Here is a 24,321-nt window from a genome sequence, read left to right on the forward strand (position 1 = left end):
TAGCACCAGATGCTTTTTACGCTGCTATGGACAATCTTCCACTAATGTACATTCTCAAATATTGAAGTGACTGTTATTTTGTACATATTGATTGTTGTGTTTTTATTTAGGTCTTAATGTGTGCACATGTAAAAATGTGTCATTGACCGACCGTGCACATATATATACATATTTGCACACATATTTTTATATACATGTTTTTATATTTGGGATTGTGGGAAACGGTATTTCGATCTCTCTGTCTGTACACACAAACTGGAAGATTGACAATAAAGTTGACTTTGATTATTTAAACACGGGACATACGACTCATTTTAAATAAGGTAATAATGAATCATACAGTCTTAAACTAAATAAAATGACATTGTGTCAGTAACATCTTTCTCACAGAACTACTTTATTTTTTTATCTCAACCTATTTCTCACTTGGTCAGCGTGATAGCGAGCCAAATCAATTAGGCACAACATTCTTGATAATGGAAATGTACCGATATCAACTTATTGAGTGTTTTTTCAGAGATTGTCCCAACTTGTAACTTTAAAATTCTATAATACTTTGTTTTTTGAAAAAAAGTATTTGAATGTAAACCACCAATCACGAGAACCTCTTCCTGTAGACAGGAAATGCATTATGCTCATAAAGTATGTATCCAAAGATCTTTGCAAAAAAGACAGGCACTTTTTATTTTGCAGAGATGATTTTATTTATGAGGCCCAAACAAAGCGCAGCACAACCAAACAAAACCCAGAATATTTCTTGTCACATGCACATAATCAAAAATGGAAAAACAAGAACTGAGATTTTTGTGGATAAAAAAACCCCCCCACAAACATGTTAACAAAACATCAGACAGGATACTTTCAGTCCATTGGAGTAAACGGTGCCGTCTCGTGCACAAACTGGATGCATTTTATGTCAAGGCTCAAACACATGTTCGTAATGGTGAACCATTGCAGCATTCAGATACAAAAAAACTGTAGAAAGATTGAAAAAGTATGATGATTTAGCTATTATCAAACTGTCAAAAACAAAACACACCCACCCACACACCCACACACCCACACACCCACACACACACACACACACACACACACACACACAAGTTTGTTGCCACGTATAAGTAGGTAAATATCATAAAGGCTGCATCATTTAGGAGATTCTTATTATGCAGAAGATGTGGACACACCATTATTAGAATTGTAATGATTTGATGTAAACACTGTTGGATCATAATTTCATATTTGTCAGTACAATATTTCACTAACTGATCTTTGGTATGATAAATAGGCAATCTAAATGTTTTCACTTGTATCACCTGACAGTGTACAGTAGTAGAGCAAGACTAGTAGTAAACATGTTTTGTCCAATTAGGTAAAAAGATGAATTGAAATGACACACAGCGAACCTGAACAAACTTCATGGACAATAATCATGTTAGTGCATAGCCGTGTTAAACCTGTTCACACGCAGCTGTTGTGCATTGTTGAATAATAGTTGTGCTTGGCTGCTGCAGCTGTGCCTTTTGTCTTTCAAGCAGAGGGTCAATAGTACATTCAAGCCAAAGAGACACCAGCAAGTATCTGATTAAATAAAGAAATTATAAATGCAGAAAATGCAATCAAAAATGCTGTTCGAGCTTAATCTGAAAGTGCACTCCATAAAGCTATCGTGATTAAATAGCCCTCTTAGTGTATTGTAAGTATTAGTAAGTGCTGACAAAAACCTGGAGTATGGCATCAGGGAGGGGACAAACTTTAGAGGACAGTAAACTCGATCCCGTGTTTGTGGAGGCGGTCCGTCAGGGTGGTTTTTGCAAAAAGAGCTGCTGGAGTGTAGACCCCTCCCCTGGAAATGAAGGATATAAAATGAGTTTCATTCCTCAAGCGATATTCACACTAAACCGTAAAACATAGAAATGAAATCGCTTAGTTTGAAGCATAATTTAGGATTAAAAAAAACTGTTCCCAGGTTCCTATGTAAGCTCCTGTATGTAAGATCACCTTCTAGAAAAACTCTTATGTTGTTATTTTATATAACAGTCCCACATATTCAGTTTTATGCCTACTCCAATTAAAATATTTAACACAATACTTTGCCATGTGTCACTGTCTAGATGGATTAAATATAACATAACAAATATGGTCAAATGGACTGGACCTGCAAAATATTAGTCCTGCATATGTATATCCAACATTTAACAAAAAACTAGAGAATAACTTGGAACGAGCATATCAATTGTGCAAAGAGACATTTAGATTCAAATGGTGTGTGCTGAATCTGTATTTGGGTGAAAAGTCACTCCCTTGTCAGGCAGTATGTTGTTATAACTCACTTCTTGGGCAGGGCTGTGGGTTCGTTGAGCATTGTGAGGGCCGACTGCACCATGGCGATGGGCGTGGCCACATATGCACACTCTGAGTAATAACAGAAAGACAAATAAAAAACCTTTAGACACACCAATGAGGGTTTGAACATACCAGAAATGAAATAGTTTGCCAAAAAAATGATGAGTGCAAGAAAACATGACTGAGGTTCGGATTACAGGTTTTATTTGTGAATTCATGAAGGGATTAAAATAGTTCTCTTTGTTGCATCAAGTACAAAACTAGGATTTTGAGTTACCTGGCCCCTTCACCAGAGTGCGGATCTTGCTGTTGGGTTTTCCCTGGGAGGGGTCCTGCCCCTCCGTGTAGCCCTCTCCAAAGAATTCAAACTGGAAGGTTGATTCCTTCATCTAATACACACATGGACACACAGAAAATATATATCAGAAAATCAAGCATCCTTTACTATCTAAACTAAATCGATGTATTTGCATATGCATGAGATGAACCGCAGCAGAGCATTAACTCTGTGTTTTAACTGTATTTTTGTTTACCTGCTTTCTAGTTGGTCCGTTCATGGAGAAGACTCCAAAGGAGAAGAACTCTGGGTGCTGAGAGGGTGGGCAAATAAAACACACACACATAAGCACCTAAACATATCCCAGTTAAATTGGCTTATGTGATGTGCAATGTTTGTTTACCTTGAGGAGCAGTTTGCGTCCCAAACTGAACTTGACAAAGAGCCAGAATATCAGGCCCCCAAACAGCATCTTGAAAACGTTGCCAATTCCTCCGATTCCCACATACGCTCCATACTGAACCTGAGAAGAACAGTAACAGATTATTGGATGCTGGACAAACATGGCAGGGGCAGTCAAATAAACACTGTTCTCATGTTGGCCCCATCTTAAGCTAAAAACAAGAAATGTCATGTCAAAGACAACAAAAAAAGAAAGATTTGGAACAAAACAGCCGCATATTTGTCCCTATCCCAACTTTTCCATAGAAATAGGCTCTCTGCATTGGAGAACCCAAATAAACAAAGCCAGGAACTAAACCAGTTTTTGGTTAAAAAAAAACAACCTTAAAACTTTAACCCCCTCCCCTCTAAAATGTCCACGATAAAAAAAGATGAAAGGAAAAAACTAACGAAATATGTGAGAGTACAAGGTAATTCACTTAAACTTAAACTGAAATTGCACAATAGGTGTTATTTTTTCTTCTTAACACTGTATTAAAAATGTATTTTAATAGTGAACAATTAGAGGAAGATCAACACAAAGAAAGTTAGATTAAAGGAAACAGAAGTGAAAGACTGACCGGCTTGTCGTGATGTTCCTCCAGCAGGAAGCGCTGAGTTCTCTTCACAACGGAGGGGTCGGAGCCCAGGAAGGGCACCGAGTACTGCTGGACCTCATTACTGAAGAACAAGTTCCCCCTGCAAATTCACACAAAGAAATACACTCAACATTATCTACAACCGTGTTGGGCAAACTACAGTACAAAGTATAATAAATGGTAATGACAGCTATCTTTTTCAATTAATTATTTATACAGGCAGTTTTTCCCACTGTAATATTTCCTCCTGAATGCACAAAAATAAATAGAACATATTTATTTTTCCCATACAACTATTAGGAAAAGAAAATTGCCTGATATATTTATTTTAGATTCTTTAACTCTTAAATATCAATATCTATATTGGTTTTATTAATCACCAGGTTCTACTGAAGTTACGCCACTTGATATTGCTGCTTAAACAAACATATTGCACTGCTGGTGCCAAATACCGTTTTAATGATAGACTGCCATCAGCCGTGCTATCTGACCAGGTGAGAGGTTATTCTGAAGGGAACTTTGTCACAGCGAGGCATAGAGTTTGTTCACTTTGCTGTGGTCATGTTGCCTGTTCATATTACCCAACATGAGCTAAATGTAACAGATAAGGGACAGAAAACACAGCCATTGTTCCTGTGCAAAAATATGGTCCAAAGTTTATCAGTAACAGTAACTGTAGGACTGAGTACATTTGCCAGTTGGACAGAGTTTCCTTAAATTCTCAAGCAAGTTTGAGACTGTTTAAGTGCCATTGAGAAAACGGAAAGGAAGCGTTATTTTTATGTCTGAAGGAAATTTCGACTCTACTATGTACCTGCGTTTAATCTTGGAGCCAACAGTGGGGAGGGGTTTGTGATTGAACTTCCTCCTGAGAGTCTGGAGCTCATGGCCCTCAGAAAAACTATGGACAGCTGACTGCCACGTGCCGTCATGGAGACATCCTCCCTGAGAGAGGAAGGTAGAGAGACAATGTGGAGGAAGAAGTGGTGGAAGAAAGGGGAAAACACAAAAGACAATAGAATGAAGAAGGGTTCAAAAAAGAGGAAAGTGGATGATCAAGGAACAACAACAAGCTGGTCCATAGTTTGGACTTGTAAGTTACATACATCTTCTCCTGCGCCGAAAGTCAGGAAGCTCTCCACTGCAGTCAGGGTGCCTGGGGAAGAACACACATACACATGTTTTTTTTTTTTTACAAAGGCTAATATAACAATGATTTAGCAAAACATATCAACAGAAAGAGGGCGAGTGGAGTGAAGCGGGGGTCATTTTGCATCAATGTGTTTGTGAGCCTACCCTTGAACTGGTCCCTGGTGAAGAGGACTCCCATGTCGGCAGGAATGGAGTCGAATCCGCAGCTCCCTATGACGTACACACCTTGTTCAGCTGCCTGGCTGTCGTAGTTCAACTGCATGCCCTCCAAGAACTGCATACAGCCAGACAGAAACATACACACATGTGACACACATACACAAGTAAAGACACAAACAAGTGCTTTCTGTGTGCCAGTTAAAAAAAATGAATGGAAATGTTACTATGATTTAGATTCGACAGTTTTTTCCCCACCTCTTAACAATTAGCACAAAATGATGGTGAAGGTGTTGGGGTGTTTTGTGTAGCTTTAAAGGAATACACAACAAGTTAGGCTGTCAGAATGGGGACTGTGTTTTTGTTTTTTTTATAAACCTATGATTTTTAAATATAGAAGTTTAAAATGAAGGTTAAAAAAGAGAGACCCGAAAATATCCCTTTGAAAACTGGGCAGATCTTAATATGCATTACCACAACCTTTATCTAGAAAAAAACATAATCCAATTGATTTAGTCTGACAAATTTAAAAAACGTATAGCTGAGGTTTAAAAAAGAAAAAAACGCCAGACATCTGTCCTATTGGTCTACAATTGGTTCTACATTTCATAAAGCAGAGATTCTGACTAGCTTGCTGCCTGGTACAAGGTGTTCCAAGCCCTAGTTCCTTCTCACAAGCAATTCTAGATTTGGCAGCAGCATGACCTAAATGAGTTGCTCAAATATTTTGTATATAAATGATTTCTGCTGGGAATTTAGGGTCAGACGGTTTGACTGTGTTTTAATGATACATGCTGCATCAAACCTCCATCTAACAGCCTGGACAAACTGCTGTCATGCGGCCAAGTGAGGGATTATCTTGTCTAACAGGATGCAGCATGAACCGCAGCACGTCTGAACATTAGAACAGCTGCAGAGTCAGATCTGAAAACATGCAGGTATGTTCTTTTTACTTTAATTTCACATGCATTATTACATTTAGGGCACATGTCATTTTAGTATTCAGAAGATTAAGGTCTCAGGAAGGGAAATAAAAAAGGTTAATAAAATAATAATAAAAATGACTTCCCTGTAACACTTACAAGTTTAAGTGATGTGCACAACATTATAGTAAAGAAAAACAGCACCATAGACATACCTGAGGCTCTCCACTGATGTCAATGTGGTGGGCTCCATTCTCCACAGAGGCCTTCACCATTTGCTCACCAAAAAACCTGTACTATACACAGACAGAGACACATACACACATATATTTAAATAATGCAAAACTTTATTGTTCTTATTTGGTGGAGGTCTGATTCCCCGGCCAATTGTTTGTGTTACTACTTTGCTTTGGGCTAAAAAAAAGGGTTCAACTTTTTGAATGTTAGCCAGAAAAATAACAGGCCAAGCCTCCGTCTAAACCAGGGGTCGGCAACCTTTTTTATATGAAGTGCCATTAAAAAAAAGAATTGTGATCAGTCTGCCGACGATCGTGAATTGTCAACGGGGGGAGCTTGACGCTCGTGAACTGTCAACAGGAGGGTGGGGGAGCCTCGCTGCGGGGAAGCAGTGTGTGTACCTCTTTCACCTGTCAGCGCAACTTAGGCTACATGATGCCGTTTAAACAAATGTAAATAATTGGTTTAAACGGCATAATAATAAGGATGACCATCCGTTCTGTGATTCTCCAGCACCTCCTAATTTGGTGTAAAAAAATACTCCTCACAAATACAGAGCTTTTGACAGCTTCTTTATGAATAATACAACTTTATAAGCCTCTTCAATTATATGTTTATTCAGCACAAATCTGAATATAGAGTTCGACTTTACCAAAAATGTTTCAAGTTTAAATCTAAGATGTCTGCAGTAACCACATCAAAATAAACAGTTGAAACCAGATATTCCCTTGCATATCATATCTCAAGATCTTTTTACTTATCATTACTGCCTAACCTCCACACACAGTCGGACAAATGTGAAGGTTGTATGGAGGCCCCTATGGTTGCAAAACATGTCAGAAACCATTTCTTTATAATTAATAATAAACTTTTCCACCATACCTAGCATTCTAACATATCCCCCCCAGATATTGACTCTCACTCCCTTTTGTTGCCGATGCAGCAACAAGACATGATCCCCAGCTGGCAACGTCCCGTAATCACTGGGTGGAGGAGGTGATGACACGCCTTAAAGTAAATACCCTTAATTTTCTCAACCGTTTGCATTCATATTATAAAAACCTCTTCTAATATAGTCCGTCCATGAATGCAACCATATCAGTCTCTTCCTCATTTTCTTCTGATATTTGATTTGGCTCATTTGCATTTATTAACCTTCCTCACCTTCTGAGCACAGTTGGTATGTCTGTCTGTATGCAAGTATGTTTGATGATAGATGCACAGTGTCATCTTTGTGTATTACACTTTGTGTTTTAATGTTTGCAAAAATGTTAATAAAATATCTGATTAATAATAACAAATGATCCACTGGATTTCCCTACAAAGCATTGCAGCTGCAGAACCTAGCTCCAAGGGGAATCCTGTTAAACTTGAACATTGAGGTTTCTTTTGTTTTATATATTCATGTTTAAAAATACATGCGAGTCATATGATCTGTCTGATTATTACGAGTTATTATTCTGTTTGTAGTCTTAAATAGTCATCCTTATTTTGTTGATTTTGGATAACCAACCTGCAGAGCGAAGTACATTCCTCCTTTGTAACACTCCTTGTTTCTTCTTCTTGGGCTAGTATGTGAAGCGTGGGGTAACAAGAATACTGGCAGCACCCCACTCTCAATGGCCTTTACCAGATGTATTAAATGTATACTCACTTAAAAGACGAGATAGAAACACTGAACTGATAAGAGAAATAAGAGGGTGTATTTTTTTTTACTTCAAATATTTGTCTCCATTTAAACCAAGTTGCCAGCTGCTGTGTACAGCAGTAGGGAAACTGCAGTGGAAGAATTTGAATTGAAACAAGAATCTTGAGTTCACACGGAACGCAAAGCAGTGCTGGATGCTTTCCATCCGGACTCAAATACAATACGACATATTGTGTGCTGTAAGTCAGTTGGCTTCATTGTGTAAATAAAGGCTGCTCTGTGTGTATTAATGAGAGAGAGAAAACAGGGATATGTTGAACTACACTGGTGCCAAAGGGAGATGCCAACATGCTACATTTGTGAGATGATGTGAGGAAAAATAGTTTGTCATGAGATGGATAAAGAAATGTGTAATTTTTTAAGAAAGATAATGATAGGCAGCTACTTACAGGCCCTACACAGTTGAGAACAATCACAGCCTGTTTGCACATGGCTGCAAGAGAGCCTGGTTCTCCCACATCTGCCACAATGACATCCACTGACCTCAGCTCAGGCTTACCTGCAAGCACACACAGAATACAAATGTTTGTGTTACAGTTCTCAAACATCAAACGTCTTTATAGTTAACATAATTACTAATATTCATGATTACCAGGTGTGAATATGGGAGTACTGTACAGCTGCGGGAAATGAGTACGCGAGAAAGAACAAGATAAAATAGGCTACAAGAAGCACAGAAAATGTTAGAGCGGATTGATTTGGATAAACATATTTAACTGCGATTATTTTGACTGAGAATGGAAATTGAGTTTGTTCAGAAATCATGATTTTTACCTGACTATCATTGAAAAATTATCATACAAGAATCTAAACTAAACAAAGATTTTATAGTGTGCAAAATTAGATTTGTATGCTGCAACAATACTTTTTTCAGATTGGTATTTTGACACATATTCCGCCTTTAACAAATATTGTGCATCCTGTGAAATAACTAACTTGTTGGGGCTTGTTGGAGAAAGGCACATTTGTGTTTAAAACGGACAAACTGTTTGCAGTGTTTCCTGAATGACAGTGTGTGCTGCCATGGCTGAGGATTGTACAGTGAGCAGGTTTGTTCCATCAGCTGTTGTTTGCTCCCCGAGGACACAACAGAATAACTATCTAATCCTCTGGAAAATCACATTACTATCATGACAGCAGAAAAGCTCCCTGCTCTTGATCCAGTCATGGAATTTATTATCCAGATTTAGAGTGTTGCATATACATCCTAAAAAATGACTGGCCCACACAATTAGTGTTTACCGGTATTCAGTAAATATAAATATTAAAACGTTTTTTTTTTTAATTGGGAATTTTCCTTTTTTTGTGTGTAATTGTAAATGGAATTTTCTTGTTTCAAATATTTGTCATCAAACACATTAATCTATCAATTCATTTAAGGCTGATCATCAGCAAATATATTGACTTAAAGTTTGATGGTTTTATTATTTTAAGTATAAATAAAATATTACAACAATGTGCTTCTTACAGATACTATTAGTGCAGGGAATAGCATTCCAATGTATTGTTGCTGTAGTTAATAAAGTCAGTTTGTGCAAATTGTGTTGAGCATTTTTTACAACTCTTACCCCTTGTTAGTAATCTTGTTTGTCTTTTTCACCATCAGCAGTAAGGATAAATTGTTTAAGGTGTTGGTTGAGTTATTTAAGGTGAGAGTTGAACCATGCCTTATCTTTATTAACTTTGTTCAAAGGGGAAAAAAGTAAGAGCTCAAAAATTAGTTTTTGGTGGATACAATTTCAATAAATGGTATGATTTCTTTTTGTCAAGTTGCCTCCTCGCTTGTACTTTGGAGTTAAGTCAGAGTTTAAGGTCAAAGTAATGTTAAACGAATCACTATCAGCAGGCTCAACTTGGATAGATTAGTGATCCTGAGTTGAACAGAGTTAAGTGATTTCCGTATGCCTTTGTAAATACTCTGTAAAACCTGATTAGAGGCGCAGCTCTAACTACATTATCCATCCTTCTGATGTTGGAAATATTCACTGAGAAACTATCCCGTTGCAGAACTGTTGGTTCTAGAAACAATCTGATCAAAAATAAGTGTTGTAAAGTAACTAAGTACATTTGGTCAAGTAAGTACTTAAGTACAATTTTGAGGGATTTGTACTCTCCTTGAGTATTTCAATGTTTTGCTACAATGTAGCCTACTTCTAGTCCACTACAGTTCAGAGGTAAAGCGTGTACTTTCACTCCACTACATTTATTTAATACCTTTAGTTACTTTGCAGATTTAGATTAATGACGTGAAATATAAAAAAACACTAAATAAGACTTTAGTCACCTGGAGTAAAATTCACAAGCTACCCTGCAGTATTCAAAGTCAAAAACTAGCTGCACCTTTACCAGCTTTGATAAACACAAATTAATGCATCAATAATTATAATCAAAACATATGATATAAATTATTCTGAAATGGTTCGATCTGAAATATGAGTAGGCTACTTCCTTTTGGTAGCTACTTTAAGCATAATTTGATGCCAATACTTTTTCCCACTTTTATTTGAGAAAAAGTTTGATTGCAGGACTTTAAAAGAGTAACCCTACACTCTGGTACTTCTACTTTGACTTCAGTACAAGAGTAATTTGTCCACCTCAGAGAAAACGCACAACTAATGGAGTTGTTGGGGTACGTACTGAGTTCTGCGGCCGCCTGCTCCAGAACTTTCTCCAGCTTCTGCTTGCTCCTGCCGGCCACCGCCCACTTCAGGTTCCCGTTCGGACCCTCGGATGCGACCCGGGCCACCTCCTCCACCACGAACTGTCCCGTGAATCCGGAGGCTCCGAAGATAATGAGATGGTAGGGTCTGCTGGATGATGTTTCGACACGGGCCATGGTTACAGCAGCAACAGTGGAGGAGTTAGATGAGATGATACCTGCACCAGTCTCTCTGACTGACTGACAGCGCAGAGCTGACTTCGTGCACTTTTAACAGCGCTCCAGAGTCTACTTCCGTAGCAACATTATGCTAATATGCTAACAGACATTAACAACTGCGTGAGGTTTTCTTTACTATCTAAACAATTACGTATCAAGACATTTTGTCACGTTACGTGTGTATTCTAGGTCAGTGAATGTTTTATAACAATAACTGGCTCATACCAAAGAGAGTTACCCATCTAAGTTAGTTTAATTTATCTATTTGTTTTAAATGTGTAATGGTATATTTTAGCATTCGCAGGTAGTCGTTAGCGCAACAACTTCCTCGCGTTTCTGATTGGTCCTCTACCTAGACGCCTTTCAATGACGACATTCAGATGCGCCTGGATCTGCACCACGAGATTGAGGTCACGGAGTCTCAACAGGAACTAGACACACAAGTGGCTTTTTTAAATCTCTGATGTCGTTTTATTTGGATATATAGAGGATATTCTTCAATAAGGTATGTTTAGATATAGCGCATGCAAACGCATTGTAGTAGTTAGTGACGTTAACGCTAGCCAGCGCGCTAACAACTTACATATCCTCAGAATCTCCAAACAAATCAACTAAGGAGTTGTAACGGAGTGTATGCAATGTTATTGTGTGCCTCTTTGGAGTGCATGTACTCAAACACTGAATTTACAGGGTGGAAAAGGTGAATACCTCTCCAGTGAGTTTGATAAAAAGCAACCAAACGTTACCTCCAAACGTGCAAGGAGAACATTTGATAACGTGCTTACTTTGGCACACACGTATATTTGAATATCGTTATTGACTTTATTATTAATAATTGACACTTGCTTGAATCATGTCACTTTTTTAAATGATTTCTAATTTCTTAACCCTTTCAAATATTGGGTAAAGAACAAGTTGGCGAACGTTACATGTACCGTTTTTGTGCAAAAAGTCTAGTTAACCATTTAATGCTAGCACATGTTTTTTCTAATATGGTGTTATTTCCATGTCAGACATTCATTTTATAATCCCTTGTCCTTTTTTCTCTAAACACTCTAGGGAATGACCTCTTGAGGATCTCCCTCCCGTCTCGTCTCTTTCTTCTGTAGTTGAAGGTCCACTAAGTCCATCCAAATGTTTAGACTGGTGGAGCTGATGATGCGCCCGGCCTGCTGCCAGACCATCAGAAGCAGATTGTGTTTGCACAAGGCAGTGTTGCCCCCTGTGGGTCATTCTGGCCGGTGTATCTCTGGGGTTCCTGTGCTTCATAGAAGGGCCTTCAGCCTGGACTCTCTCTCTTCGGGTCCTGTTCGACATACCCTTGGTCAAAGCTCCCAGCAGCCTCTTGCAGAGACGACGTCTTCCTCAGCACTCGCACAGAGGAACCTGTCTCCTGTGACTCTACAGGTAGGCACTTTTCTTGGTCTTTGCTTGATTTGTCCCTTAATTGTATTGTTGTAGAGCTGCTGTAACAAATACATTTCCCCTATGGGGGATCAATATAGTTCCTATGCTACGCAGTAATTGACATGTTTTGGTTGTATTCCTATAGATACTGCTTTGAAGTTTTCTGCACTTTGTTACTGATTGTTTAGCATAATACAGTGTATAATTATTGACTTTTCCTGGCTACTTAAACCACTATGTGTGACTTATACATTCATGTATTGATAGTTGTTTTGTGTTGTGGAATAAAATTGAGAGCAGTAAAACATTACACAGTACTTTTCAATATACTGTGAGCTTTTTCACATGGTAGCAATGGTTTTCACTTTCTATCTGCATTATCTGGTCTCTCTCCAGGGCAAGTGTCGTCCTCTGTCCCGGTATGACTTCCTGGATCTCGGTGACGTCGAGGAGAATAGACTCCATGCTCAGTCCCCTAAAGGGGACAGACACTACATAGTGGACCCAGACCTGGCTCAGCTGGTAGCACAGCATATAGAACCTGAGGATGCTAAAACTGTTATCTTCGAATGTAACCCAGGTATGTATTTGGAAACAAAATGGAAGTCAGCATGTTATATCAAAGTGCTCTTAACCTGTTAAGCCCGGGAGCCCCCGCAACATCTTGCAAGAAACAGCGTCTGAGGGCTTCTTAACATTTAACAAACTATGAATGTGTCATACCCACCTAACGGGAAGAAACTCAGCTACCTGACGATATGAACAATTTTTACCGAAACAAAACACAAGTCTAACGCCGAGCCTCTGAATTGGCACTAAGCGAAAGCGTGCTAACGCACTTTGCACATAACTCACGGTAGAAATATTGTATACTTCATCGGATCTGAACAAACTCGATAGCATATGAAAGCTGAGATTCCACAGATTCCAATGGTATAAGTATTATCACTGTGCGACCAAAACTCGCGGCAGCGAAAGCCAGCAAAGATAACACACAACTTCACTTTACGTAGCCAAAACGGCAAATACGTCTTACCTTTGCTGTTTTCTGATCAAAAGTTGTGTTCAAGGGCATTAAAACGCAGATAAACGCTGTTGAAGGTTAATCCAATGTCTCTGTGTCCCTTTTTAAATGATTACTGATGATCCATCATCATATTTATGGCAATAAGCCTAGTTTTCAGTTTTCAGAGCGTAACATAGGCTGCGTTTCACTTCGGTTAAATGGATTCCTTGCGTCCCTCACTTGCGTCGTTTCCTTGCGACTAGTCCCTCCCACCAGGGAAGCATGGAGAGACGCAAGGAAGCCACGAGAAGCAGAGAAATTAGTTTTAAGAGCAATGGGACGTCCTTTCCTCTGGAGCGTCACGTGAAGCGACGTCCGTTTGTGATGACGCTGCACAGCTGATTGTCTGACAGCAGCTCTGTCCCCGTTATTTTCACAAACAGCCCCGCCTCTGTTGGTACACATTTACTGACACAAACATTTGTATCATCTGTTGTAGACTCAAATAAATAAAATCAAATAAGAACTCATTCTCAAAAAAGATAAACGCCATTCTTAAAATGTATAAACGAACATTAGTTAGATTAATATTGATTAGAGTGCACAATAGAAATAAAAATAATTGAGAGAAGAAAAAGAGATATGTTATCTATCAAAACCCAGTTAGATTAACATTCATTAATCATTGGATTGCACACTTAGTTTGTTTGTGTGGAAATGTAGCAAATTAACATTTTAAATAGCACTTAATGACTGACTGAATGGAAATGACAATAAATGAAAAGGTAAAACGAAAAAAGCGATCCTGAAAATGTTTCCAAAAAATGAATAAATTGATTTTTGACCACTTTGTTGTTCAGATATATCACATATTTGTAACTAAATGATACATTAATTGAAACAAAACACAGTATAAACTGAGGAGTGACTCTCGTGAGGTTCATGTATTTTCTTCTCTCCGCTGGGAAACTGCTCTCATGTCAAGAAGCATCAGATCAGTGCATGCGCTGCATCGTCCAATCAGTGAGCGATACACAGTAAGGGGGCGGGGCGAGTGTCTCAGGATTTTATCGAAGGATGGTCTGGTGGTTCCTCGATTATAGCTCCTCCATTATTGCTCCTCGGTCCTCCGGCAAAAATAAGGCCATTGGGACGCTACTCAAGATGGCGCAGACAAATCAACTTCCGGTGAGACCGAGGAGCGAGGAAATAGCCATAGCTTTCGGTTTGGGCAAACAGAGTGTGCATCACTCTCACTCCTCAATGGTAACGTGTAGGTGGATTTAGGAACTTCCCTCTCGATTCTATTGGCTCTAACGGTTCAAAGGAGGTGTCAATCACCAAAATCAACCAATGGGTTCCAGAGATATGGCAAATCCATCCAAATGACCCCAGAGGTGGTTTTTTCTTTCTAAATCTCACTAAAAGGTCAAATTTAACTTGTTTTGCATCAATCTTGATACAGAGTACTTATTATATGTTATAGTTTGGATTCTTAAAGCTTTTAGTCTACTATCCCATCATTCAAGGGTGGTTTTCACTATAAGTAATGTATTTTTTTTGGACGGAAACTATAATTTACATTTTTTTTTTTACTATGTTCAATCTGCATTTACTTTAAAATAAAAACATCTATATTGATTCTGACTTTTCTACATCCAACTCACAGGTGTATCCATAGGCGCTTTCACACAAAGTACTTTTCCCAGGAATAGTTCCCGGAACCTTTATTTCCTGGAACTATCTAGTAAATCGCATTCACACCGGAATAAGTCCCTGAGGGAGCCGCTGACGTCACTTCTTCTTCTTCTTCTTCTTCTTCTTCTTCTTCTTCTTCTTCTTCTTCTTCTTCTGCTTTGGGTTTACTGGCAGGCCGCAAACAACTTCACGGCGTATACTGCCATCCGAAGTCCCCGGCCGGAAGTCCCCGGAGTTGGGGGACTGGCTTAGTTAGTCTCTCTCCGTTTGTGTGCTGGGCTAATGCTAATAATGCTAATGCGAGCAAATAAAATGGCGGCTTCATAAAAACCTTTCAGAGGCCCAATCCCAAACCACTCCCTCGACCCTACCCCTCCGTGACGGAGTGAACTCCGTCTGTAGCCACACTCGCAGCTCAACGAGGCTCCCTCCTGTCAGATGGAGGGAGTAAATACAGCGGCAAGCTTTGGGACGGCCTCCCCTCTCTCCGGCAGAAACAGGAAATGCCGTAACTGTATGTAACAACGGTTTGAAATCAGCATCTCTTAGACAAAAAATGTAAATTAATAACTCAAATAAAACTCCAAACATCTTTCATGTTGACACGGACACACACAGCGTGACTCCGGTCAGGTAGAGACCGGTCTCAAGTCAGCACCGATGCATACTCGCTGTTTGAGGGCTTGATAGCCCACTCCCCCTCCACACCGCTCCACACTCGTTGGTTTGGAACAGCACTTAATGTGGCGGACCATCCGCGCGAACGCGCAAACGGAGGGGTAGTGTGTAGGGGTAGTGGGTAGGGTGTAGGGGGCGGATTGGGATTGGGCCAGAGTTTTACGGGGCGTGGTTTGCAATTCGCCCTGCCAATCAGAAATTGGAACCTTTTTCTCCCCAGGAAAGTCCCTGCTCTCTAGCAGGGACTAAAAGGGGGTGAAACGGTTTGCAAAAACAAGTTCTAGTTCCAGGTCTTTTTGGTGTGAACGCAAAATCACAGGAACTATCGGAACTATTCCTGGGAAAAGTACTCCGGTGTGAAAGCGCCTATTGCTTTGAGAAAAAAGATTATTAATTTACCCCTTTTAAGAAGTGAAGATATAGTCATTTGTTCTGGGCATGTCATTTTCGAGCCTGAAACCTGAAAAACAGGCTCAGGGCTTAACAGGTTAATGTATGCATAATGTTCCTGTGCTTCAGGTGTGTAACTTGGATCTAATTTTGCATTAACATTGACAAAGTACCCAGTTAATTTTGGATTGTGTTAGAGAAAGAATATGCATGTTTATACGTTTTGCACTGTATATTACTGTCTGTGAAAAAACAAATAATTGAAAGGCTTTTTTGGTGTCTGTCTTTCTTAGGTCCTGGGGTGTTGACGAAGACTCTTATAAACGCTGGAGCTCAGAGAGTTGTGGCTCTTGAAGGGAATGCGTTGTTCCTACCAAAATTACAGGTAACACAATTATATCAACATATATCCCTAAGCAAAAGTCAACCAAGTTTTAGTTTTACTCATTTTAATCATCAAATGGTAATTCTTAAACAAATAATTGTACCCTTTTTGTAAAAGTTTGACAAATGATGTTGTATCCCCTACATGTTTTCATGTTGTAGGAGTTGGAAGGCCGTCTTGATGGTCAGCTGGAAGTGGTTCACTGTGACTACTTTAAACTAGACCCTGTGGGCACTGGAAGCGTTAAACCCCCTTCTATGTTCACTGACAAACTGTTCAATGATCTGGGAATATCAGAGGCTAACTGGACTGATGGTGAGAACAACACACTGAGGAGACACTGCTATGTGGCAAATTATATCTCCCACACATGCACATAAGGGTTTTTTGCACCTTAAAGGTCCCATGTCATGGCCATTTCCACTGATCATAATTCCATTGTTGAGGTATACTAAAATAGATTTATACTGTGCATTTTTCCAAACTCACATTGGTTTCGCATACAGCATCTCTGTAAAGTGTGTGTATTCAGCAGTATTCACTCTCTCCACTGAACAGCTCGTTGCAGCTCTTGCCCCCCCTCCCTGTGAGCCCAGTGTGCTCCGATTGGTCAGCTCGGCCACTCTGTTCTGATTAGTCAACCACCAGAGAGGCTCCGCCCATGTCTAACAGTGCTTTTTTCGGCTCGCTCTGACTCTGAGCGGAACATCAGTCTTATAATGGCGTCGGTACAGCCGTATATTTTATACGCTAACTAACCGAACTGTACCTACAACTGTTGTTATAGAAGAGTAAGTTATTTTTACCTGTAATAAACTACTACTGTTTGATGAGAAATCAAATCATGGTTTGCTATATATGAATGATATGTTATAGGAGCAAATAATTCAGGGAAGAAAGGATACTAAGTATTTCCATCAAACTTTATTTTTAGAAATGTACAAAATGAACATGTGTAAATAAATATACATATATACACTGTATATCATCCATTCCTCCCCTTATAGGCGTTTTCGGCATCTTGCCTATCGCAGCTTTGTAAACTGGTGCTGGGGCTTTTTAGGACGAGGCATCAGAGTGGTCATCCCGTGTGTGTGTTGTCCGCCAGATACGCCAGGAGTTTCCTGATCTGGCTGGACGAAATCAAATGCAAATCACAAAATATTAGAGAAACTTAGTTGTTTTAGATTCGTTAGTAGTAGTTGTGGTAGGAGTGTGTATCTATGTAATCTATATCTAATCAACACAGTTAGCTTGCCAGCTAATATGCTAACCTAAGTTTGCTAGTTGTTCAGTGTAATATGCCAATCTACTATGAACAACAGCTAGTCTAGGCTAGCAAGAACATGTTTACAATTGCAATCTTATACGGGTAGTCTGCTACGTTCGGTCATTCATTGTAGCTGGCATGAAAACAATGTTTTCCCTAGCATGTCTAGCTCTAGGTGGCCTTGTTGTTTAGCTATGTAGCATACACGCTATGAACGGTAGCTCGGTAGCATACACGCCAGGAACGCCAAATATAATGTACTGACCGTACGGTAAATCACCCGGAGTATACTGTCTATGAGTATTTTGTGTGTGATTGCAGACATTCTCCAGCTATGAGATATATGTAAGGCCATCTGCTAACATTGGAGTTGATATATGGAAACGCTAGCAACTTAGTTAGCCCAGTTACCATTGCTCGCACATAGGCCTGTCACGATAATTAATTTTGTTAGACGATACATTTTCCTGGAAATTATTGCGATAAACGATAATATTGTCGGCACTGTTGTAAGACCATTTTAGACCACTGACATAATGATAATATATAATAATAATTCAAGTACATCCTTTCAAACATAACTTTTTATTGAACATTCAACATGGCAAATGAAATGTGAAATAATGTTAAAATATATAAATGATATATAATAAATAAAACAAATTAATTAAATCACACACAACCAAAACAATAAATTAAATAGACTCAGGCTGGAAAACAGAGCTCTCTATATATATATATATATATATATATATATATATATATATATATATATATATATATATATATATATATATATATATATATATATATATATATATATATATATATATATATATATATATATATATATATATATATATATATAAATATGAGCACACATTGTCTCACAAGCAAAAAAAAACTCCTTAAAATAGCAGTCAAGTGTACAGACCACTGTCCATACAAAGACCCAGATGCCTCAACAGGCCATATCCAAATCTGTTTTTCAAAGTTTTCGAGCAAGGAACACCAACATGTTTGCATTGTCGGGCAAATGCATCTTTGATTGTAAACTGTCGGGAAGGTGGGGGCTCTCCATCTCCAGCTGCCGTGTTTGCTACCAGCTGGGAAAACGGAATGGGGTGGTTGTGTTTTAGGTGTAGTTTAAAATGCGTGGTATTGCCTGCTTTTGTCGCTACCTTTTTTAAACAAATGCGACACACCGCCCGGCTCATTCAAGTCCGTAGGTTCGCCTCATTGATTTGGCTTAAATCCATAATACTGCCACACCGGAGAATCGAGATGTGTAGTTAGGTTTTGTAACCAATTCCATTTCACTTTAAATACCCCGCGAGTAACTCCCACGTTGTCTTCCGCTTGTCGCTATATTATTAATTTGGCTGCTACGCTGCTGCACGTGCACACGGAGTGTCCTGACCTGGCTGTGTGTCAGCCCCGCCCCTCACAGCGCGCGTGGCCGGCAGCCACAGCGCTCCTGGCTAAAATGCTGGTCACATCCTTATGTAAACGGCAATTTATCGAGCTCAGAAAAGTCAATTTTTATTTATAGTACGATAAGTCAATTTATCGATTATCGCGACAGGCCTACTCGCACACACACAGACACACACACTGCTGGAGGAGCAGACAGGCTTGGCGATGAAGCTAGAACAAGCAAAACTCATCCTGAGCACACACAAACACTCACAGCCGAAGTAAAAACAATAAGAGTGGCTTGATATTGAGTAAGAAAAAGGTTTATAACGCTGTGAGCATGGGTCTGCGGAGAGCATTTCAACGTAATAGTCCGAAAAACGTTTACCCATCGTGGTAGATACCTTGTTTGTTTTAAACATCATAAATACACAAACAACAATGAATACTTACAGGTTGTGTACCTGAACTCCCGCTGGTCCAAACAAAGTAGGAACAGCATCGTTCTTCAGTGCCCTACGCTGTACATATCCGGCATGAATCCTGAAAGGTTTTGGGAAGCTTTGTTTCGTGAAAGGCTGGCAGATGGTGCGGCCATAGCTCTGGGCGTGGCTACTGGCCATTGCTACGTCACGATACCCAGGAAGTAAACGATGGACAATGACGTATCTCCAACGAGGCGTTTTGGGGAGGTATTTTCTGTGTTAGAGTTTTACTCGCTACAGGGTGTACTTTGAGGGTTTTGACTCTGCAGACCGTTTACATGCATAAAAACCTTCATAACACACAAGGGGACGGGTAATAACCGGAAAAGCATGACATGGGACCTTTAAGTTGAGCCTCTCTGACTAAACAAATCCCACCTCCCTCATACAGAACGTATTATTCTATTGCCATTGCCTATACAGCTGCAAATATTCGATTTTATATTTTCGATTATTTTTCAGCAACTCACAGTTTTCAAACTAGATAAATGTTTGATGACTAAAAATCACAATGCATCAATGTACTTCCCCTATAGCTTTTCACAATAACACACTGGAATTAATAAACACTGCGTTATATAGTGTAATATCCTCCTGAAGTGTGTTTTTTTGTAATGTGTGTGTGTCTCCCCAGACGTCCCAATGAAGGTGTTTGGTATCATGCGGAACCATAATCTCCGTGGCACGCTGTGGAAGATGATTTACGCTTTGTTTGAACAGCAGTCTGTCTTCAGATATGGAAGAATAGAGCTCAACTTCTTCATTTCGGAGAGTGAATACCTGGTAAAGAACTACAACATTTTAACCTCTCAAGTATTAAAGACCAGTCAATCTATTGATCACAGAGTCTAATATTGTGTGTGTTCAGTCCAAAATATAATCACTTGTTAAAGCTGATGGAGACTTGTGTCCGGTAGACAAATTGAATATTGTTCCGTTTATTATCCTTGTGTCAAATATTGAATGCAGTTATTCCTCCAACAGAAACTCATTTCCCGTCCAGGTAAAAATACACACTACAGACCCTTCGCTGTCCTCTGGCAGGTGGCCTGTGATATCGAACTCCTGCACAAGGTAAAGTTTAAGGCAAAAAAAGAAAGGCATTATGGTGTTTATGCATTGTATGAAAAACAGTTAGGTTGAGACTTACACAGAAGAAAACTGTTTTTTTCAAGTTAAACATTTTCTACAGTGTTTTGTCTTTTTTTAAATACTTTCGTGAAGCTAATGCCAGGGGGGATGCTACTCACACTTTCATATTAGCAAGCATTTTCAACATAAATGTGATAGGAGTCTTCTTGATGTCAACCTCTGCTTCTCTGTCTGCGCAGGAGCCCTGGGAATCCTTTGTGTCCACTGCAAAAAAAAGATCCCGTCGCTCTAAGGTAAGGATGAGAAGACCCAACAACAGCGATGTAAAGTGGCTTGATATTTTTCCATTTAATATAGCGTATCGCTGTGTCCTCTGCCTCTTTCTCCCCTCAGCTTCCCAACGACCACCTGTGCTTGGTGCGCCTTCGTCCGCGGGCTGATCTGTTCTCTAATGGCCTCACTCCTTATAATGCTTTCACTCTGCTGATGTTGGTCAAACAGTGTCTGGTAAAGAAGAAGGATAAGCTCATCAATATGCTCGAGTAAGCAAGTTTTATACAGAAAAGTGTCAATATATATATTTAAATTAAGATACCGATATACGGGAACTGACTGAGCTTATGGCAGACAAAACTTCGTTTGAAACTGTTAACTGACCCATTATAAACAAACTTAGTGAAAAAGACGGTTGTTAACCTGCTGTCCTGAGTCCAAAAACGATATACAATATGAAGAAATATCCCACAAAATCTCAAAACAGAAGCTTCGTCTTGTTTTGCCTGTGACTGAAACGCCCCCAGGTGTTTAGACATTGAGAGATCTGCACCCCATCCGCTTCAGCTTGTATGCTGGTTTTTATTTTTCCATTGCAAATGTACATTGATCCAACACACTTCACTAACACAAAGCTATCGAGACACATTGCACAACTGTTTTAAATTGTTCTCTTAGTCTTCCTCTTATTGCATCAGTACTAAAGCATTATTATAATCTGTCATTGAACACCTCATCTGACCTTTATTCCACTCTCTTTGTCTCCCTCTCCTGTTCGTTTCTCTAGTCTCTGGTCTCCAGGCAGTGGGAGCAAGCTGTTAGAAGAGATGTGCCTGTCGGAGGACATTCTGACAGGCCAAGTGTATCCAAAGGAGTATCTCCGACTGTTTGAGCTGATGGACAAAAGTCAGGAGTTCAAAGAGAGCTGGCTTTATAAAGAAGTCTTGGAGAACTGTGGGAGGGAGGGTAAATGGGACTCAAATTAATGTGTATAGTTTTATAGAACAAACGTAACCAAATATTATATGATGACAGTGTAATATCAATAAGAATAATATCATTTGTGATTACATTCATACATGCATACAGAAACACAAAGGATCAAAGTAAAATGTTCATGAAATGGACACAGCAGAAAAACTTCACATAATACACTCATGTAGCGAAAGACTTAGGTGATGAAAATGTGTGTGACTTACTGATCTTTGTGTCAATGGAGGAATTACTTTAAAATTAGCCTCTGTATAGTCCTGCACTCAAATTTCCTTAAGTTGAATTAGTTTAAGACATAAACTTGCAGCAAAAGTAGTTTTGGGGTGTTTATTGAGATCTGATTGCCAGCAGGAGAGAAAAATTGAATTTGAAGATATGTAAAAATGGTTGCAGAATTAAGGTCTTATGATTACTTAAATCATATTATCCCTGTATGAAGACAACAGCGACACGTCCACTAGGCCTCATAAAAAAAGTCATTGATGCACCATGTAATGCAAAATATATTATATTGCAAAAATTGCGTGTTTTCAACTGACTGAAATAACTGTAGTATAGTGTGAGTGGAGTGTCACAGCGCCGCCCTGCATGTATTTAGTTTTGCATAAAAGTACAAAGTTCAGCAGCGCAGGAAGGAGGATGTTTTTTACTGTATGACTTCAAGGCTTTGTATATTTTTGTATATCTGTTGTGTGAGCGTAAGCTTTAAATGTATGAAATGTCATTTATTGTGGATTGTTTAAGCTGCGTGTGAAATATGCTTTTCAAAGACCTCATTAAATCTGAATTTTGATATGTAATGTGTAGGAGACATTTATTTCACGGCTGTTTAGATGCTCACACCATTGAAGCTTTCATTTTAGTATGGGTGTTAGACGTTGGTGATATGCTTCTAAATATAATTCTATTTTTGGAAAGATGCGCATGCCCCTATGTCCTGAAGGTTTTCATTTTCTCTATAGTCAGTGGTGGGTGGACAATGCCAACTTTTACTCAAGTAATGTAAAAGTACTGTACATAGTAAAGAAAAGCTCTTACACCAACTGCAATATTAAAGTGGTTAACACATGAATTCAATAATTACAATCCAATCTAATTCAAAATAATTCTGAGGGCCGTACCTTTTTGTATTTCAATACATTTTGATCCTATTACTATAGCCTTATTTAAGAAACATTTGAACAAAGGGCTTTTATTGGTAACAGTAAACTACACTTTTACAAAATACCTGATTACTTCCAATACTACACATAAATATGGGTTCTGAAATAAATGATTTCACTGTAAAGAATAATTGGTAGATTGGATTACCTGCCATTTTTAAGACCGGGGTTTTGATTTATGGGTTGCTTTGAGGGGTCCACACACTCCACAACATGTAGTGATCTGGAACTTCCAGTATTTTGAAGCACTGCTTACAGCTGGCTTTGCAAACACCATAAAGTGTAAATAGGCTTACGAATTGTGATGTGAAAAATAAAACTCAACATTTTCTATGCACAATAGGCCTACTCAAAAATCTGCAAAAATATGTATACAAGTGAAATATGAAGACAAACATGTTTTATTCAAAAGGATTGCACAACTGTATCAAAATAACATTCAACCTGAAAAACGTTGGAAATACTTGTTTTTATTCAATAATTTCATTGTATTTTTTTTTAAGTCCAGGATAAAAACTTGAACTTTCAAATAAATTGTATTTGTTTGAATGATCAAAACGTTTGGCCTGATTGAGCTCCATACTGTAGGCCTACAGCTGTTGGAGTAGAAGGTTGCTATGGAAACGTTGAGGAAGACTCTAATCAGGCAAACACTTTGTTAACAACGCTTAGTAGCCTACTTTCTTCATCTGGTAGCTACTTGAAGAATACTTGTGGACAGACAGAAAAACCCAGAAGGAATTGATAACACAGAAGACATGATCAACATGGAGAACATCCAGGTGTCCCCGAGGTAAGGACATCAATACCTTATGTTGTGTTGCTGCTACAAGAGTCTGGGGTTAGTTCAATCAGTAATAATACAGTCTGAGCTCTGAGGTAATAACAGCAGGACAGTGGAGGGTATGTTTATTACTTTTACTTACTTACAGAATTGGATTAATTATGTGACATTTTATCAATACTAAAATAAGACTTTAGTTGCACCTGGAGTAAAATTCAATATACTATTCGTAATTAAAACTAGCTGCACCTTTACCAGCTTTGATAAATACATTAATACATGAATCATTATAATCTAAACAAATGATATATATTATTCTGAAATCTGCATAATAAGTACTTTACTTTTGGTATTTTAAGTATATTTTGATGCCAATACTTTTGTACTTTTACTTGAGCGACCTTTTGAATGCAGGACTTTTACTTGTAACAGAGTATTCCTACACTCTGGTACTTCTTCTTTTACTTAAGTACAAGAACTGAATATTTCTCCCATCTCTAATTATATGTGCACAGCCTGCTTCTCCACCAGATTACTCCTTGGTTATGGTGATAATCTTGTATT

General features: G+C 38.8%; 2 protein-coding genes across 2 annotated transcripts; one reads left to right on the forward strand and one right to left on the reverse strand.

Annotated features, from left to right (window-relative positions):
• Positions 1-685: 685 nt before the first annotated feature.
• On the reverse strand, positions 686-10,953 carry LOC117471445 (saccharopine dehydrogenase-like oxidoreductase). Its single transcript, XM_034116479.1, has 12 exons — positions 10,477-10,953; positions 8,229-8,338; positions 6,110-6,190; positions 4,960-5,089; positions 4,770-4,819; positions 4,478-4,608; positions 3,646-3,763; positions 3,027-3,146; positions 2,880-2,936; positions 2,624-2,735; positions 2,334-2,415; positions 686-1,846 (listed from the first exon to the last, which is right to left on the reverse strand). Exons 1-12 carry the CDS (start codon positions 10,673-10,675, stop codon positions 1,756-1,758), a joined length of 1,281 nt encoding a protein of 426 aa, XP_033972370.1. The 5' UTR covers positions 10,676-10,953; the 3' UTR covers positions 686-1,755.
• Positions 10,954-11,030: 77 nt separating this feature from the next.
• tfb2m (transcription factor B2, mitochondrial) lies at positions 11,031-22,610 on the forward strand. Its single transcript, XM_034116478.1, has 10 exons — positions 11,031-11,222; positions 11,777-12,124; positions 12,521-12,704; positions 16,190-16,281; positions 16,443-16,596; positions 20,087-20,235; positions 20,437-20,526; positions 20,784-20,837; positions 20,938-21,086; positions 21,605-22,610. Exons 2-10 carry the CDS (start codon positions 11,852-11,854, stop codon positions 21,801-21,803), a joined length of 1,344 nt encoding a protein of 447 aa, XP_033972369.1. The 5' UTR covers positions 11,031-11,222; positions 11,777-11,851; the 3' UTR covers positions 21,804-22,610.
• Positions 22,611-24,321: the final 1,711 nt, after the last annotated feature.

The sequence above is a fragment of the Trematomus bernacchii genome, unplaced genomic scaffold (assembly GCF_902827165.1).
Source record: "Trematomus bernacchii unplaced genomic scaffold, fTreBer1.1, whole genome shotgun sequence".
Taxonomy (NCBI): domain Eukaryota; kingdom Metazoa; phylum Chordata; class Actinopteri; order Perciformes; family Nototheniidae; genus Trematomus; species Trematomus bernacchii.